This window comes from Zootoca vivipara, chromosome 2 (assembly GCF_965207765.1).
Source record: "Zootoca vivipara chromosome 2, rZooViv2.hap1.1, whole genome shotgun sequence".
Classification (NCBI taxonomy): Eukaryota; Metazoa; Chordata; class Lepidosauria; order Squamata; family Lacertidae; genus Zootoca; species Zootoca vivipara.
The window spans coordinates 26,070,588-26,089,790 of NC_142584.1; the positions used below are offsets into that span (position 1 = coordinate 26,070,588).

The following is a 19,203-nucleotide window of genomic DNA, read 5'->3' on the forward strand; positions in this document are numbered from 1 at the left end:
ACCACCACCACCACTCTCCAAGAACAGGGCACGGCTGAAGCTGTCCCATCTGTGTGGAGGGAGGTCTGCTTCACACAAGTGGCTGGCTGGCTGGCTTGCTTCTTGCTTGCTACTTCATAGAGCTGCATTGTGCAACTCCCATTTCAAGCTGTTAGACCATAGGGATGAGCCTGGCCTGTGTGTGTGAGAGGGCTCTATAGGTCTGTGTTACTGGCCACTGTTTGCATATAGACAGTATAGAGACTCCTAACAGTAACTCCCTCTCCCCAGGGAACTCCAGGAACGGTTGTGGGGTGGGGTGGGGGGGTAGCGCAAACTCTTCAAAGGGCATTTCCCCCATTATCTCGGGTTGACAATTAAAATAGTTAAAGCCAATATTGGTTTTAGTGCAAATTTAGTGCATATGTATGAGAAGGCTGTGCTTAGTGCTTTTGTTTTCCCATTGTGTGTAGCTCAAGGATGTTTATACATGTATTCCTCCCCCAGCTTGTTTATGGGATGGGGGAATGTGTGTGCCTGTTCCTCCCCACCTGTGTGCTTGCTCCCTTTTAAGCGGACAGAAGAACGCAAGGGAGTTGCCACCCACCACCTGGGTGTATTTTGGAGCTAGGGAGCTGCCTTATACCAGGGTGGGATAAAGAAGAATGGCAGCAAAGATCCTTAGAATCCAAGACATGAACAATGGCAAGACCCAGAATATGAAAATGGTATTTCATTATTCTTATGAATAAGGTAAACTACACCAGTGAAGGTACAGAAACACAAAACCAAATGATACAAATCAGAGGAAAGCACGTCAATAGAGAAAAATCCATTTTGCCTGCTCAAGTCTTTTTCAATTCTCTTTTCTCAATAGTCAGAATTGACTTTTTTATCTACCTCTCTGCTGTCTTCTGAATTATATTATTTAGTTTTGTGTTTCTGTATCTTCATTGGTGCAGTTTATGTTTTATAGATCACCATAATACAGTGGATGTTTTTTTTTAATAGTCTGGGCCTTGTAATTGTGTATGCTTTGCCTTACATAATGTTGGACTCTTGGTCCATCAGGCTTATCTCATGCCAGTTGGTTGCATCTTTCCAAAATTCCAGGCAGGCAGCCTTTCCCCTCCTTACCTAGAAATGCCAGGGATTGAGCCTGGCACCTTTGGCATGCAGAGCAGGTGCTCTGCTCCAGAGCCTCAGCTCATCCCATATTTATGGGTTCAGTACATGTATCTGTGTTTGAGATGGCACCAATGACGACAATGTTGATTGCTTCACATGCATTATTGCAATGATCCTTACGCGACTGGGATTACGAGTATGATGATGGGGAATGCATCCACCCTTCCCTTTTCTACATGTGTATAAAAATGTTTCCTTGCCCTGTGCTGGGCTCCTTTTTCTCCCTCCCTATCTGTCTTGCCCACCCCTACCCCCCCACCCCAGGAATTTGATAATGCCGAGGGAGAAGAGTACGCTAGTGAATTCTCAGCCCAGGGCTCACCCGCTACCCAGAATGGCCCAGAAGTTTACATTCTGCCTCTCACCGAAGTCTCCTTGCCCATGTCCAGGCAACCTGGGCGCTCAGGTAAGTTGCTGAGCCCTCTGCATTTAGGATTTTGTCCACCCTTTCGGTTTTAGCAACAGTGCACACTTGCAACGTGCAAAGAGCACGGCCTTGGATTTTCACTTGGCTAACCAAACCTCGAATCTCCATTCTTGCAATAGTGAGTATGGAACAGAAGTTCTGTTCTTGCAATAATGAGTATGGATTAGAATCCCCCTACAAAGGTGGGCAGAAAACTCCTTCCTTTAACCTTTGTGATTTTGCACTGTTCATTATGGTTGAAAAGGTGTTATGGGTTGCTTATGTGCACCCTCAAAGCAACTATGTGCTGACATATTTATTATGGCACTAACACATTTGTTATAACATATGCTTTCCTTGATTAGAGTGCCATGATAAATGTGTTAGTCTTTCAAGTCTCTATTTTGTTTTTGTTGCAAGAGACTACTATTACAGCTACCACTCTCTGGAAGTTTTCATCATGCCCATTCAGTGATCTTACATATGAGTTGTTTCCTAGATGAAGTTGTCACAGGTGTACAGAGAAAAGTGAAGCAGGAGCAGCAGTGGTCACTACTACCATTACCTGGTGTTTTTTGTAGAGTGACATAAATGAGAATTAAGGCCCACCTGCCCCAAGGAGCTTACAATCTCAAGAGAAGAGGCAGATGCAATCGGAAGAATGTGGACAGTGGAATTACGCATCCTTATTTTATTTTAAAAACATCTAGCCTCAGGCTTAAACATGTGATCTGCTGAAGAGTCGGAAGAAATGCAAAATGCTGTAGATTAGACGTTGTCTTTTGTAGGCATAGGAAGATGCAAAATCTAGAGCTGCGCAGAGCATATAGTCAGAATACGTCAGTCCAAGAAAAATACACCTTGAGCTGTTGTATCTTCCGTCTCATCCCACCGGGCAGCAACAATTGCCCCTAACCTAACGAGCAGGCAATCTTAAAGCGACCAAAACAAGGCAGTATGCTTACGATGGTATGGATGCAAAGGTCACCATAGGGGGATGCAACCTCTGGGGGCTCCTCAAGTGCCCCCCCCTGCCAACTCTCAGCAAGATCAAAGCTCCAAGAGATCCCCTCCCTCTGCAGCCCTTTTAGCTCAGCTGTCTGCCATATATTGCAAGGCTCCCCACCCCCCACCGGCCTTCTCCTCCACACAATGGATGGTCTCATTCCTCCTGCCCACAGCCCACTTGCAGCTGCTTGGTGGATACTGTGTCTGGGTGGATCAAGTCCTCGTTCCAGTCATGGAGTTCGGTTCCCTTCGCCCACATCTATCCTCTACGATGTAGATGCTTCTGTTGCCACTCACGGCAGCTGCAGCAGAGGAGGCGGGGGGGGGGACACAGGGTTGGTTTTACGTGTGCAATGTGCGGGTTTGTTTGCAACTTCCTGGGAGCACCTAGTGATCCTGCCAGTTATGCATTTGGGAGCTTTTGCTCCCCCCGCGCCTACTTCAGAATCCTCTACCTGCCCTCCCCCCCAAGGGAAAATCCAGGGCCGTCTCAAGGGTACCCAGCGCCCTGGCGCAATTTTTTTTTGCCGCCCCCCTTCCCTTCGGCCTGCACGGCTCCCAGCTCTGAGTCACTCACCTCTGGTGGCTCTGGATGCTCTCCTCCTGGCGCCGAGGCCGCTCAGCTCCAGGCGCACGGGCCGGCCCAGCTCACCCAGCTCTGCTTCCCTGCCCAGCGGAGGCCTGTTGTACACGGGCCTGAGGAGGAGCTGCCGGGCGAGCTCGGGAGGCTGCTGCAAGGGGAGCGCGACTCCGCCGTCCTCGCCGAGCTCCAAGTCCGGCAGGCCCCGTTGCCAGCCCAGCGCCCCGTCGCTGCCACCAGCAGGGCTGCCGCCGCCGACAAAACCAGAAGCCCTCCCACTCATGACACCCATGACCGCCGGCCCCGCCGCATCTCTGCTGCGCCGCTTGAGGAGCACGGGCAGGACCCGAGGAGGAAGGGCCACCCCGCCACCTTTGCAGGAGCAGCCGAGGTGCCTCAGAGGCCGCGCAGCTCCTGGCCTCGGAAGTTTCACAGCCTTCCCGCCAACCCTGGTGCTGTGTTTCATTGGTAGAGCTGCTGCCATGTGGCGTCACCTCTACCAATGAAACGCAGCGCCGGGGTTCGGGATGACCCTGCAGAGCGGAGCAGGGTCCTAGTGCCCCTGCTCCGCTCGCTTACCTCCCTGCTCTCCCCTGAGCGGCGCGGCTGGCGGAGGGAAAAGGGAGGCCGCCGCGCAGCTCCCCCACTTGCTGGGGCACCCCTCAGCGACCCCTGATCGCCCAGGCGCCGTGGTGCATTGCACCACTAGAGCCAATGGGTGAGCCGGGCCTGGGAAGATCCAGCACAGAAAAGCTCCGGTGCAAGAGCGCCAGGTGGAAGTGCTGGGAGGAGAGGTTGCAGCATCTCACCTTCTTTAGCTAAGCACCAAGCAGCCCACATTTCAGGTGCTGGTGCTTTTTGCCTGTCTCCACATCAGATGCAACACTCTGCTGCTGTTCTTTCATTCCCCCTTCAACTAGTATCTTCCGGATTGTTCCGGCTTCTTAGTTGGGCACCCCAGCCAGTGACTCAGCAGTGCCACCTTGTGGGTTTGGGATGGCAGGGCAACCCCCCCATTTAAGCCATGGCGGGGGGTGGGATGGAGGTGGCAGGAGGAGGAAATGGGACACAAAAGAGGGTTGCAGGGCACTTTTTTCCTAAACAGGATGCGGTACCTGGAAAGCATGCATTCCTACCTGGGCATCCAGGCTCCCTCCATGACCAGGCAAGGCAGGGAACAGCGAGATAGGCCATCTCCAAGCCTCAGTGTAGGTGTTTGACCCCTCAGCAGAGGTCACTCCCTGCTCCTGTGGCCTGAGATCACTTCCTCTCCTCCGCTACCTCTGGAGACAAAGGCCTTTTGGTCCCCAAGTCCCACAGGCCCTGCATTCCTTCCCATGTGACTTGGCGAAGGAATCCATGGCTTGCTCTGCTGTGTGGGATGGGGGGGTTGAGCCAGCTAGCCGGACAGCGACTCCCCTCTGCTCTGCCCACACAATCCTTGCCTGGTGCGGCCCTGCCGTGCACTAAATGGGCCCTCAGAGAATGGGTCCAGTGTCCAGATACAACCATCGCCGCTGGGCGCAACAATGGGGCCTTTGCTTCTCCGTGTGATGGGAGCAGTGGCGTCTGGCACTGAGGGGGCGAAGGGATGGCACCGCCTGCTTTGGGGGGGACGACATGGGACTGCCCAGAAGGGTGGGCGCGACACAGCCACTTTCTGCTGCCTGGAGTCTTGGAAGTTCGGCTGCCTATAGCAGAAGGCTCCTCCTGCGTCTATGCGTTTGAGAGAGAGTCTCGCTCACCCTCAGTTCTGGATCTGCTCTTGCCAACCGGGTAGAGATGCAGCAAACCCACATAGCCTGGCCTCAGGAGCGGCTGAGGTGTCCGCTTCTCTCTGTGGATCCCCGTATGCCTGATCCTTTGGGAAGCTTCCTGCCCCAGACCCCCCTCTTCTGCGGAAAGCTAGGATGAGGCAGCAGGCAGGGGTCAAGCTGGCAGGGTGTGCAGAACTTCAAACCGCTCTGTATGCTCCTTCACAGTGCAGCTGCTCAAATCCACCGACCTGGGACGCCATAGCCTGCTGTACCTCAAGGAAATTGGCCATGGATGGTTTGGCAAGGTAAGCTCCTCACCCGAGACCGATCCCATATCGTTGGTTTTTGCAACGGGGCCGCAATGGCGATGGGGGACAGGGCGAGAGGGAGGGAGGAAGCAGACGCCAAAAGGCATGTCGAGTGAAGGGATAACAGCGTAGCTTTTGCTGTCCATTCCTCTCCTTCCTTGGTGTTTCCCTTTTGGCTGTTGCTGGTATGGCAGTAGGACCGGAACAACGTGTTCTAATTCACAGGCTGCAAATAGAAATCTTAATTCTTCATTTTGACCTGGAGGGTGTAGAAATGAGGGGATTCAATTGAATAGGTGGTAAGAAGTAAGGAGAGGAAGGAGGCCCTGACTTGGGAGCAAGGAATAGATTAGGTTTGACACCCCTGTCAAAGACGACAATTAACAGCCCTTTGTATATTTATTTATATTGCCTGCCTCCCTACCTACTTTTTGGCATCTGTTTTTTCCCCCCCAAAAATAGTGCCTGCCTCAGTGACCCCAAAGCCAATTGTGAGAGCCGGCCATGGGGTGCTCCTAACTGGACATGGGTTGTGTCCAGGGTCTTTGCAAGTGCTGGTGGAGTGTAGAGGAAGGATAATCCTCTTTTTCATGTTACATTTGAAACTTAAGTAAGATGCATTGAAAGAGGGGGAAGGCAAGATGTGAAATCTGTGCAATAACTTCAGCTCAGGTCTGGGCCTTGGTGGGGGGGAATGTAGGCCTAAGAATGCTGATCCTGTTCATAGTTTCCCCCGAGTTGCTTTTGTGACTTGGGGAGTTGTCCCATTTGCTCAAGCAGTTGGACACAACTCACATTGTGATTGCTGAAGCAGCATCAGAAACCGTGGGTCTGCATACCCCTCGGCTGATGCGTTGGCTCAGTCGAGAGGATGGATGGTGTGGAAAAGTGCCGGAAAGTAATTTCTGAATTGACACAAAGTGGGGGGGGGGGAATTGAGGGCAGGGAGGAGAAATAAGTTTCTTACATTCGCTGCAGAATTGCAATGGACCAGAAGCTTAGATTTAGGCGGCAGCTGCAGTTGTCCCCTGGCATTTTGCAACAGCCTTGCTACGTACCTGACAGATACTGAGAGATGATAATGGCACTTCCTGGCCCATGCAGTGGCACTGTCCTATAGCAGGAGCCCAAGCTCCCAGTCCAACAGGCTAATGCCCTCTGTCTCTCCATATCCCAGGTGTTCCTCGGTGAGGTGAATGCAGGGCTGAGCAGCACTCAGGTGGTAGTGAAGGAACTCAAAGCCAGTGCCAGCGTTCAAGATCAGATGCAGTTCCTGGAAGAGGCCCAGCCTTACAGGTAAGTTCCCCAGGGCCTTTCTGTAATAAGAAACATTGGGGTTTTTTTTAATTACTGTATTTGTACTCCCAGGGGTGTGCTTGTAGGATTTTCTGTCTCGGGTGTCAAAGTAACTTGGCCAAACATGGGTGCCTATGCACTTTGTCCTGGGGAAGTGGCTCCACTTGCTGTTCCACCTGAGGCAGCGGAACGTCTTGGGCCGGCCCTATTGATGACCTTGGCCAGAAGAGGAAGATTATAAGGGGACCTGTGTTATGTGGCTCGGGGTTTAAAGTCTTCCCCTGAGCCGCAGTGGAAATGTGCTTCTGGAAACTTGCTTGCCTTCTAAATAGATACCACTTTCCCACGGCTGTGCCCAGAGAAACTTGACAATGTTAAAGAATAAAACTATATAAGACGATCGTAAGAGCTATTCATTCATCCTCCCTCCCCACCATAATTTCCATGCCCGGTTGGGAGAACACAGATGAGCCCCCATTGACCCCCTTCCTGCAAGTCCCTGCCACCATTCCTGAATGTTGGGGGGGGGGGCTCAGTTGCCTGCAGCAGGGAGCTTGCTCTGCTTGGCTAGGCTCTCTGTACCATTCAGACCCTGACACATCGCAGTGTTGTTGATGATCAAGAGAGCCCTACCCTTGTATACAACACAGTGACCAAAACAAATTACAAGCAGTGAGATACACCCTGTGGAATCAACCAACAATGAAAACTAGCAGCAGGTACTACAACTAAAAAATGTTGAAACCAGCGGCAGAAGTAGTTAAGGCATTACAAATGTCAAATCCTAGTAAAAACGATGACATCAACTTATTATAGAAGGCATTTAGATGGAGCTTGACTGTTTTCAAATGCTTACTGTATAGCCCAGTTGCCCAAAGGTGTGTGCTTGGGAATTTTTGTTAGCACTGTGCAGGACTTACACCTAAAACATTTTTTCCCTCTTTCCTGATAACTTCAAAGTTTTCCACTGCACCCTTTTCCACACACAATTCATTCAGTATAACTATTAATGTCCTGGTTTTGTGTCAGTGGCCCCCAAGGTATCAACACGCTTGCACCTGGGGGGAAATGTACTCCTTCTAAGCAACCCAATTCTCTGTATCACCTGCTGGGAAAGCTGTTCTGTCTTAAACGATTTGCAGCGTTTACCCCTGGGCTGGAAGGAAGTCAAAGGGGCTGCAGTTTGGATTCGAGAGACATTGTCCGGGGGAAGGGGAGGGATGGGACGGTGCTGGGAAAGCGAGGAATTACTGTACCGGCTCATGAACAACCCCCCCTATTGTCCTTGGCCGTGCTGCGGTGGCTGGCACAGCTTAGGACCCATTTATTCACGGACAGTGCAGGGCTGTTCCATAGGAGCCCCTCCCTGTCCCCACATGAACCTATTGTGTGAGTTGTTTGGAAAGGAGAGCACACCCTGGAGCAAATCTTTCTCAGCTAGCCTACTTGGGGCTTTACCTGTAGGCCCAGCCTGCTCCTTCTTGGCTGCCCTGGCCCCAATGGCTTCCCTAAGGATCCTTCCCACCCCCTTGGTCCCAGAGTCTCTGTTTCCTTTGATCTGCCGTGCTGCTAGTGCAATTCCCTGCCCGCTCTGCACATTTCCCTTAGCCCTTCCCCGGCTCTGGACTCTTTCCTTTCCTTTCTCCCCCTCCCCTTTCAGCCCCATTTCACTCTCCTGCTCTTCCCGTTTCACAGGGCGCTCCAGCATACCAATCTCCTGCAGTGCCTGGCCCAGTGTGCAGAAGTGACGCCCTACCTGCTGGTGATGGAGTTCTGCCCATTGGTGAGTCATTGCTAGAGGGGAGTTGCACATTTCCTCCCCCCCCACAAAACCCTCTGCTGCTGTGGGCCTCCCCTGAGCTTTGGGGGGCAGGTAAGCAACAAGACCATGGCTGGCCGAGAGCCAAATCCTTGTTTGGGTTCATGCCGTATCTCCTCTCCTGACTCTTGCTTGGGTCACGTGAAACCATTTGCTCGTTTCCCAGAGGTTTTCGTTCTGCTGTTGCGTTCTTTGGGGTAACCTGTGGCTCTCTGGGTAATGTTGGACTCCAATTCCCATCATCTCTCAATGGTCAGGAATGATGGGAGTTGCCGTTCAATAACATCCGGAAGGACACAAGGTTCTGTATCCCAGGTGTATGTACTTTCTCCAAAACATGCTTTACCTGTAGTGTGATGGTGGGTGGGTGGTCCTACTTTAGATACAGGGTTTGACTGAGAGACCTTTGCATCTTTGAATTCTGTGATGTATTTTTTCCTCTGTGGGGTACTGGCGGTTTAGTGTAGGGCTGGGGAAACACCTCCCCTGCTCCTGGCACCCAGATGTTGCTGGACTCTCCCATCTGCCCCTGGTCCATTGGTCATGCTGGCTCAAGCTGATGGGAATTGGAGTCCAGCAACACCTGGAGGACCACAGACTTCCCTATCCCTGGGTTTGGTGCACACCTTGGTCCTTGACCTCGGGCCTTCTTTGGGGCTTGGCACCCACCCCCCTGGCTGCATTGCAGAGATGCTTTCTCTCTCTTGTTCTCCTCCAACCCACCCATTGAGACCGCGCAAGAAAGGTCTGTAGGCAGTGGTGCCCATGGGTAACGTTGTTGCTGCTGCTGCCACCCTGACAGGGTGACCTGAAGGGCTACCTGCGGAGCTGCCATGGGGCCGAGGCACTGGCACCGGACCCTCTCACCTTGCAGCGTATGGCCTGCGAGGTGTCCTGCGGCCTGATGCATCTTCACCGCAACAACTACGTGCACAGGTGAGTCAAGAGTTCCTGTCTCGTTCCTTTGCCACACTTTCACACGGGAGGGTGTGGAGTCGGGTTGGGGAAGAACCCTGCGAAAGGGGCCCGGTTCTTCGTTGGGGTTGACGGGGGAGCAACAGCGGTATCAGTAAAGCGCTAAGCCCAAAATGCAGCAGGAAATAAAATGGGATGTGTACGCAGTGGTTCACAGAGCAGCAGATCATAGAATCATAGAGTTGGAAGAGACCACAAGGGCCATCCAGTCCAACCCCCTGCCAAGCAGGAAACACCATCAAAGCATTCTTGACATATGGCTGTCAAGCCTCTGCTTAAAGACCTCCAAAGAAGGAGACTCCACCACACTCCTTGGTAGCAAATTCCACTGCTGAACAGCTCTTACTGTCAGGAAGTTCTTCCTAATGTTTAGGTGGAATCTTCTTTCTTGACAGATGTCACTGTCAAAGCCACCCTGTGGAAGTTGCTGTATTCCATGCCAGACCATTGGTCCATATAGCTCAGTTTTGTCTACACCAGTCTTCCTCAAACTTGGGTCTCCAGATGGGTGTGTTGTTGTTTTTTTGGACTACAGCTCGCATCATCCCTAGCTAGCAGAACCCGTGGTCAGGGATGGTGGGAATTGTAGTCCAGAAAACAGCCGGACTGGAGACTCAAGTTTGGGGAACACTGGTCTACACCGATTGGCAGCAGCTCTCTGTAATTCTAGGCAGGAGCATTTCCCAGCCCTACTTAGGAGGACTGAACTTGGAATCTGCAGCACCCAATTCCGCCACTGATGATCTCTTTCCATATGTCGGTGTTCCCATGTTTATGAACGCAGCACGAGGTGGGGTGTTTGGTCCCTGGTGGCTGGAGGTGGACGTGGTGATAATCCACAAATGCAGAGATGAGGCTTTCATTTCCACTTTTGGATTTTCTGAAGGGTTTAAGGGCTGAGAAATGGGAAGCCTTGGGTTCACGGGGTGGAGGTTTTGGCCTAAAGGAGCCCTAAGGTCCTGTGTGGGGAGTGAAGTTATGTGGACTTATGGCCAGTGTATGCAAGGTATGGCATGTGTCGCTTGATAGCTTTGTCCTGCAACGGCGTTCTTGTCTTCTTCCTGTTTGCCCTTCCTGGAAACGTGGGGCTCCAGCATGCAACTTGCACTCCAGGAAGAAACCACCCCGCTGTGGATACCCTTCTGCAGATCCTGATCTCCTCCCGTCACCCTGCTCCTCCTCCCCAACAATATCCTGGTGCTGAGTGAGTGGCACTCAAGAGACTCCAGCATCAGTGATTTTGTTGAAGAGGCTGAGCTCTGCCATCTTCTGAGGACGGGAGTCGCCCTTTTGGGGAAGTGCATTGAGCTACAAACTGGATGTCCGTCGGCTGAATTTTGCCTCTGCCGTGATCTCACTTCGTGGCCTTAGATGAGCCCGTCCCCCATTCCCACCTATCCCTCTCGCTCCCTAAAGGTACAAGGGTGTTTTTAGGAACTAGACTTTGCAAGTCTGCACGGGCAAGAGCAGATCGAAATGCTACATCCTTCAAAGATACAGCTTTGCTGTAGGGACATTGCTGGGGAATCAAGAGGGAGGGAGGCAGTTGACCGTGAGTTCAGACTGCTGTCGGTGGTGCTCAGGCCTCACCTTTCTCTGTGGAGTTGACTCTTGTTGCATTTCAGTGGATAGTCAACCAGTGGCCAGTCAGAGGTTCATTATTGGTCTTGGTGAGCTAAGCAAACCGGATGAGGGCATATTTGGGATTCTGCCCTGGCACATCTGGTCAGCCCTTTCCCACTCCCCGGCCCCACAGCTCCTGTTGGCCTGATCTGGGTCACAATGCCTGAGCCCCCTTGGCTGGCCTGTCGCTTCACGCCTTCCGCTGTATAATCTTAGCTGGGCGTTTCTTTTGTCTAGTGACCTGGCGCTGCGGAACTGCTTACTCACGGCTGACCTGACAGTCAAAATCGGCGACTACGGCCTCTCTCACTGCAAATACAAAGTAAGTCTGCTTTGGGGGCGGGAGCTGGACAGGGAGCACAAGCCAGCGTTGTTGGTGGGGTTTTGTGTTCAGGGCCCCTGCAAGGCTGATGGCGGGAGCAGCCATCTTGGGGATGAGGGGCAACTTGGCTCTCTTGAGTGCAAGCATTTTAAGGGGAGAAAAGGCAGGAGGAACAAGTGGTTGGCAAGCAGGACTGTGCCTGCTTCGCCTGGGCATATCCATATGCGGGGACGTGCATCTGGAGGGAGGCTGGGATGTGGGGATCGCCATTCTCCCAGCAACAGTGTAAACGTGTCTAAGGCCGAGCAAAAGGGATAGGGAGAGGTGTGGGACAGACTTAGTGGAGTCAGTTCTATTTTCCAACACCAGCGGTTCTTGGATGGAGTGGACTAGCCCACCTTTATCATAGAATCATAGAGTTGGAAGGGACTCCAAGGGTCATCTAGTCCCAAGACTCTGCAACGCAGGAATCTCAGCTGAAGCATCCGTTGCTGTTTCTATTGGTGCCGGTTTGACGTTGTCTTGCTTTGCCCCTGCATGCCTGGCAGGATGACTACTTTGTGACCGCTGACCAACTGTGGGTACCCCTGCGCTGGGTGGCACCTGAACTCATCGACGAGGTGCATGGCAACCTGCTTATTGTTGACCAGACCAAGACAAGCAATATCTGGTGAGAAAATCAGGGGGGGTACGGGTGGGAAGGAGGGTGGGATAGCAGATTTGGCGGGGGGGGCAGTGATTTTACTGAGCCAGGTAAACATCTCTTACAACATCTCATCACTAAGTAATACTTTACAGTTTCTGCGATCCCGGTTTTATTTTGGTAGCCCCACAAGCCAGCGGGCAACTCTCTGGCTTAGGTTACATTTTGCCCGAAAACAACCAAACAGAAGGCTTTGGCCAGGAAAACTGTGATTACAGTGCAACATGGGATATGCCTGCTGAGCTTGCTCCTCCTGTGTGATGTGCACCTTGGTAAACCTCCCTGCTGGGCTACTGTAGCACATTCTACATGGGACGACTACCAAAGGCGCAACTGGTCCAGAATGCAGCAGCCGCAATGATTTATCTTGGTAGCTACAAGGAGCACATATTTGGTTTTATTGGCTGGTGTAACTGTTTGGGTTCCTTTCACCTTATTTCCCCCTTCCCACAGTTTTACCCACATTTTCATTGTAATTTGATTCTGTGTCTCCCACCACCACCACCTTAAAGATAGTTGCCCCTTTTGAAGGGTGAGCTATGCATTTGCCAAGCAAATAAATGCAACTGCCCTGGGTTCAAAGGGCCTGGGTGACCCAGCACTCTCCCACTATGGTGGTGCCACCTGCCACTTGTGTGTGCTTTGAGCCCCCTCTCTCTTGGCAGGTCCTTGGGCGTGACCATCTGGGAGCTCTTTGAACTGGGCAGCCAGCCCTACTGCCACTACTCAGACCGGCAGGTGCTCACCTACGCCATCAAGGAGCAGCAGCTTAAACTTCCTAAGCCACAGCTCCCACTCTCACTGTCTGACCGCTGGTGAGTGAAGGGGGCTCTTGGGGGGGGCATGGCATCCCACGAGGGGCAGAGGTGGCCAGCAGGCACTAAAGGACAAGCGTGGAAGAGGCTGGACCTTAGGCAGGTGGGATCAGGTGGGTGGGTGGGCAGATGCTGATAAAGGTCTTCAGTGCCAGACTCCCATCTTAGCCCTCTTGCTAGCAAACAGCACACCAAGCCGTCAGGACTGGCAAATTGCAAGCTTGGTAAATGTATCCATTAAATAAGGAACAAAAAGACTGCCACTCTGTGGGTAGAGCACAAGCTTTGCTGGTAGCCCCACAAGCCAGTGAGCACTCTCTAGCATAGTTCCAGCACCTCTCAGGTGGGCGCCCAAGGGAGGCATTCATGGTGACTAGAAAAATAGTACTGATTATGTCCTTATTTCAGGCATTGTGATTTATCGGTACATCACAGTGTTAAGCTGGGGATATATCACGACATTGAAAGCCCCTCAGCCCTAGCGTGAGTTTAGCCACCCCGGTCTAAAAGGGTGGCTTTAGTGCAGAAGAGAAAGAAGAGTTTCACTGGGGAATTAGGGTAGCAAGGAGCACGTTGCCAAGTAGGTTGTTAGCAAGGAGCAGATTGTGGATGGAGGAAGGCCAGCTCTGTGAATGACGTAATTGCTGAGCGTTGTCCCCAAAGGAGCAAAGGAGCAACCGAGTCTCACCTCTCCTCTGCTCTCCCCTATGCGCAGGTACGAGGTGATGCAGTTTTGCTGGCTGCAGCCAGAGCAGCGCCCCACTGCTGAGGAGGTGCACCTCCTGCTCTCGTACCTGTGCGCCAAGGGAGCGTCAGAGGCTGAGGAGGAGTTTGAGCGGCGCTGGAACTCCATGAAGCCTGGTGGAGGAGGAGGAGGAGGAGGAGGCGGCTCAGGCTCCAGCCATGTGGGCGTTGAGCTCTCGTCCTTCCCCCTGCTGGAACATTTCTCCAACGATGGCGATGACGTCCTGACTGTCATGGAGACGAGCCACGGCCTGAACTTTGAGTACAAGTGGGACCAAGGGAAGACTGAGCACCTGCCGGCCTCGGCCATGAGCCCTCGCGACGCCGCGCGTTACCACGAGCTCTACTATGCCGCCAGCAGCAGCAGCGGAAGAGGGGACGGCAAGCACCTCAGCCTGGGGTTCTCGCCCTCCTGCTACGAGTGCAAAGTGCAGGGCTGCCCCGGCCTGCACACGCCAGGTGTGGTGCCCGTGCTGAGCGCCCACAGCCCCTCCCTGAACAGCGAGTACTACATCCGCATCGAGGAGGCGGCCTCCGAGGGCAGCGGGACGGACCTAGACTACACCATGTGCTCCTACAGCCCGGAGTTTGGCCGCCCCTCCCACTGGAAAGCCAAGGAGGGCTGCTACGAGTCGAACAGCAGCCCCACCGTCTCGCTCACCATGGAGCCCCTGCTGGGGCATTCTGGTGCACATGGGGACAGTGGCCACTGGGAGCCCCCTGACTACTACTCCTATGGAGGGCAAGGGGGCAAGGAGGCCTCGCCGTACTATGAGGCCTCCCTGAAAGACGGCCCCGAGGACTACCTGCTCGAGGAGCATGGGGCTTCCGAGTGGCCTGTGGCAGCGCCGCAGAAAAGCATATTTGCTGACCCGCTTGGTGCTTCGCCCTCGGTGGGCTACGCCTACAAGGAGGAGGCCGCAGTGGCAGACTCGGTCACTCTGGAACTGGGAGAGGAGGAGGAGGAAGAGGAGGAGGAGGAGGAGGAGGAGAACTCGTGTGGCAGCCCAGGGAGCGAAGGGGATGAGAACAACGGGTCCCCTTCCTCTAGCAAGCACTGGACGTCCAACACCTCCGCCAATAACAACAGCTGCCACCTGCTGCCGCCGTGTGAGCCACCTGCCAAAGACAGCTGGTGCTACCGCCACATGATCACTTTCCAGGGACTCATGGCAGAGCCGCTGTGTACTGTACCCCATGATGGCCCCACGCTAGGCATCGAGGACCTGCGAGCGGCCCTTCTGGGCGAGGAGCGGGTGGTATCATCTCATACGGGCTCCCCCTGTCTGGACACCGACTTGCTGTTAGAGGAACGAGCGTCAGCCGAGGTTGCCAGCGTAGAGATCGGCGTAGGCGAAGCCATGAATCCCTTGACCGAGAGCGGGGTGGAGTGCCTCCTGGCTGCCACCACTCCACCACCACCAGGGGACACGGATTCAGTGGCATCAGTGCTGGAACCCGTCAGCAACACAGACATAGGGGATGCCACTGTGCCAGAGGAGGAGGCACCGGGAACTGAGGAAGACCCCATCGTGGTGGAAGAGGCCTCAGCCGAATGCTCACCCAAGGTGCCGCGAGAGATCAACGTGGACAGCGGCAAGAACACCACGACCAGTGAGCAGGACAGGACGCCAGACAAGACAGTTTCGAGCGCCAGCTTCCCTGACTTGGATGAGGCCAGCGACGAGGACACGGCTGAACTCACATCCGGGGTCTTCACTGACTTCCCAGTTGATTGTACCGAGCGGCAGGACGTCATAGTCACCCTCAAGTCCTTGCAGAAGCAGGTGGAGACCCCTGACTCGCTGGAGTCGCTGGACATCCCCTCCACCACCAGCTCCTGCGAGGCGTTCAGCCCCACAGCCTACGTGCCCTCGAGCCAGCCTAAAGCCTTAGACAGCGGCTACGACACAGAGAACTACGAGTCGCCTGAATTTGTCCTGAAGGAGCCTCACGAGCCACGGGAGCCCGAGGCCTTCACCCAGCTAGAAAAGGCACCAGACGGCCCCGAGGGCCCAGCCAAACAGCTGAGCCTCTCCAACTCCTTCAGCGCTGAGCTGCAGGGCTTAGACGAGAAGAACCCTTACCGTGACTCGGCCTACTTCTCCGACTACGATACTGAAGGGGGGACTCGGGAGGACGGGGAAGGGGACAGTGATGGTTCTGAGGGGCACGAGCCAGAGCTCCCCCAGGCGGACAGAGAGTTGGGGAAGGACCCCGACCAAAATAGTGCAGGCGAGTCTCGGCCTACTTTCCTTGAGCCCACTTGCCCACAGGAAGACGCCATGGGGTGTACCTTTCCTCCAGCGACTAGCGGCCAGGGCACGGGGACAAGCCTGTCACAAGAGCTGGTAGTGAATGGAGTCACTGTTGCTGAGCTGGACTCATCCAGAGGCAAGAGTGATGGGGCTGCTGCCGTGCCCCAGGTGCCGTCCCCCGCCACCAGGTCCTTTTTCTTGTCGCCTGTGGTTGTGAGTCCCGATGTGCCGAATGGGGCTTGCGAGGGAGATGCGGGGTCGGGGAGCAGTGCAGTGGCAAGGGCAGCAGAGGAACCTGGGGAAGGGCAGGAACAATGCTGCCATGGCGAGCAGCCCCAGAGCGGCCCTGGGCTCTCGCTGGACCTTTCAGCGGCACCCTCTCGGCATCCATCTGTCCCCGCCGACCTTGAGGAAGAGGAGGACGACACGGAGGACAGCGATGAGTCAGACGAGGAGCTGCGGTGCTACAACATCCAGGACCAGAGTGAGGAGAGCGAGGAGGAGCTGCCCACTGTGCCCATTGTGGTGGCCGAGAGCCACAGTGCCCGCAACCTGCGCAGCCTGCTCAAGATGCCCAGCCTGCTGGTGGAGACCTTCTGCGATGACCTGGAACGCAAGAAGAAAGCGGTCTCCTTCATCGAAGATGTCACCGTCTACCTCTTTGACCAGGTGAGTCGTTTTCTGGTGGCCTGGAGTCGGCAACCGGAAGAGGCCCTCAAGTATGCTTTAGCATACTCACGAGTCAAAAGTTGTGTGCCTCTTTTGTAGGAAGCGTACACCTTTTTGTGCATTCTGCAATTTCCATTCTGCAAGCAACAGAAACACCCCCCACCCCCACCCCACAGCTATGAGCATCTGCTGATCTCTTAGCTGAGTATATCTTTCATCATTTGTTTTGAAAGGTGCTGGTTACCAACATCCACTAATCTTGATCGTAGTCTTGCAAGTACTGTACGGACAAAGAAACCTTCATCCTAAGCCTCAGACCTTAATTTGAACATGATTCTCAATTGTTAGAATCATAGAGTTGGAAGAGACCACAAGGGCCATCCAGTCCAACCCCCTGCCAAGCAGGAAACACTATCAAAGCATTCCTGACATATGGCTGTCAAGCCTCTGCTTAAAGACCTCCAAAGAAGGAGACTCCACCACACTCCTTGTTGTTGTTGTTGTTTTAAAAAAACACCAGTTACATTAATATGGGAGTGACCCAAACTTTTTGCAAGGCCTGGGTTTGAGAGCGTGTGTGTGTGTGTGAATTATGGCAGCCACCCTGGGAGCAAATAAGGGTAGGAGGTGTTTATTCCCTGGAGGGCAACCTGGAAGTTCCCAGAAGTTGCTCCCAGGAGATAATTATGCCCATTTGTATCTCCTGCGCACAGGAAAGCCCCACGAAGGAACTGGCAGAGCATCCTTTCCCGGGAGTAACAGAACCTCCTGTGGCACCACCTGTGCATAAGGACAGCAACGGTTCCCCAAGCCCAGCAGAGAGAACAGATGCACCCAGCAGTTCCTCGGAAGGGAGCACCTCTGAAGAGAGTAAGGGTAGGAAACCAGAAGGGAACTGAGCAGGGCTCGGGGGGGGGGGGGCTGATGTTCCTCCATCACGACACCTGCACAGGTTGCTTTTCTGAGCGCAACCCATCTAGGTTTGCTCTTGGGTGCAATATTTTTGCACCGCTTCACTATGCAACGGAGATGGGGCACCCTCCAGATCATAACTGCCAAGTCTCCCACTGAAAAATGCGGGATCAGCAGCGGCGTGGCACCGGAAGTCGCTTCTACGCATGTCTGGACATGTGTAGAAGCAACTTCCGGTGCCACTCTGCCCGATTTCCGGTGCCCAGGCACCTAAAATGGAGCCTCCCTGGCAGGTAGGAAATTCGGGGGATTTCCGGGATTTTTTTTCTATTCGGGATAACAGCGGGAAACGGATTGAAATCTGGGGGTTTCCCGTGAAAAACGGGAGACTTGGCAGCTATTGCTCCAGATTTTGTCAACTCCCAGCAGCCCCAGCCATTGTAGCCATTTGGTTGGGTCAGACTTGGGGATGATGGGAGCTGTAGTCGATGACAACAACTGGAAGGCCATGTGTCACTTGATTGGACAGATTATGGGCTGCGGATTCCAGCCTCTGTGCATTGCTCCAAGCAGCAGCTTGCGTAAAGCAATCTGCATTTGGCCACTAGAGGGGGATAGAAATTGGTCCTGCATAGCAAGACCTTTTGGACTACCAGTAGTGGGAACTTGGCGATGCAGCAATTGGCCGGGAGGCTAACAGGAAGCAGCGGGGCACAATTGGCCAAATGTGGGGTGGGATTTTGGCCCAGATCCTTACCCTTCCACTGTGTGTCTTCCCTCTTCAGGTGGTGGTTTTGAGTGGGAAGATGACTTCCCCCTTATGCCAGTGAAAGCATCCGTCATGCCATCGTTGACGTCAGTGGCACCTGAGCCTGCCCTCCCCGGACTGCCACCCACACTCGTGCCAGCTCAGAAGCAGGTGCTACCCATCCCGTTTTCACGCTTCACAGTCTCACCTGCCCCCGTGTCGAGGTTCTCCATCACACACGTCACTGACTCGGACGCCGGGTCTGTAGGAGGTAAGGTGCATTCAGGTAGCAGAAGAAGGGGGGCCCATTGAGAAGGGGTGAGCCCAGAAGTCTCAAGAATCTAGCTCTTTCTGTCCCTGGGTCTGGAGGAAAAGTCTGTCAAGCCACATGGCCTGGCCTAGATGTCACATGATCAACACTAGGAAATGGAAGAATAGTTAAACATTGAATAGGAAATAGGGAACAGTCCAGATTTTCATGGGAATGCTGTTGAGTGATTTTACTGATGGCACTTAATTGGACCACCAGTCCATAAAAAGTCTACCAAGGCCATGTTAACGTGAAATTATACCAAATGCACTAAAAAAAAACCCACCACATTTTGTAATGTACACAGCAGTTGAATAGATGGAAACAACAGGGATAGGGATCTGCTTTTAAGAGAGATTATTTCTAAGAACCTCTTGTTCATGTGGACCGTAGAGGCCCTTGCTTCCACTTCTGAGGTAGACTCTTTGTCTACCGAAAAAGAGTGTGACTGCTCGCTTTGTAGGAAGTGGGGCCAGGAGGATATTCCCCTACAACTTCAGTGAACTGATCCATGGTTGTTAGGATGGACATTGTGTGTTCCTGTTCTCAAAATATAACTGAAGGGGGGAAGACCTAAGACACTCCCGAATGAATAACTCCTATGGAAGCATCTAAGGATGTTTGCCTATGTTCATTTGGGCACAGCCCATTCTGTTAAACCCACTGGGATCATGTTCAGGTGCACCAACAATGATAGGCAAGTGAAGGAACTACAGGCAAAATGATGGACTCCTCTCTGGATTACAAACTCTGGCCAGCGAGGGTCAGGTTGCAAAGCATCAT

General features: G+C 53.4%; 1 protein-coding gene across 7 annotated transcripts in view; it reads left to right on the forward strand.

Moving 5' to 3' along the window:
* The window catches only part of LMTK1 (lemur tail kinase 1), a 91,974-nt gene that overhangs the window by 62,719 nt on the left and 10,052 nt on the right, over window positions 1–19,203 (forward strand). For 5 of the 7 annotated variants that reach the window (XM_035104126.3, XM_088663009.1, XM_088663012.1 and 2 more), the window contains 11 exons: window positions 1,432–1,573; window positions 5,144–5,223; window positions 6,404–6,522; window positions 8,218–8,305; window positions 9,144–9,277; window positions 11,177–11,261; window positions 11,810–11,931; window positions 12,630–12,779; window positions 13,495–16,450; window positions 17,164–17,326; window positions 18,148–18,381. In XM_035104126.3, coding sequence (XP_034960017.3) covers window positions 1,432–1,573; window positions 5,144–5,223; window positions 6,404–6,522; window positions 8,218–8,305; window positions 9,144–9,277; window positions 11,177–11,261; window positions 11,810–11,931; window positions 12,630–12,779; window positions 13,495–16,450; window positions 17,164–17,326; window positions 18,148–18,381 — 4,273 coding nt within the window. The remainder of the gene's footprint in view (window positions 1–1,431; window positions 1,574–5,143; window positions 5,224–6,403; window positions 6,523–8,217; window positions 8,306–9,143; window positions 9,278–11,176; window positions 11,262–11,809; window positions 11,932–12,629; window positions 12,780–13,494; window positions 16,451–17,163; window positions 17,327–18,147; window positions 18,382–19,203) is intronic. The other 2 variants (XM_088663008.1, XM_088663013.1) reach the window with 1 other exon arrangement.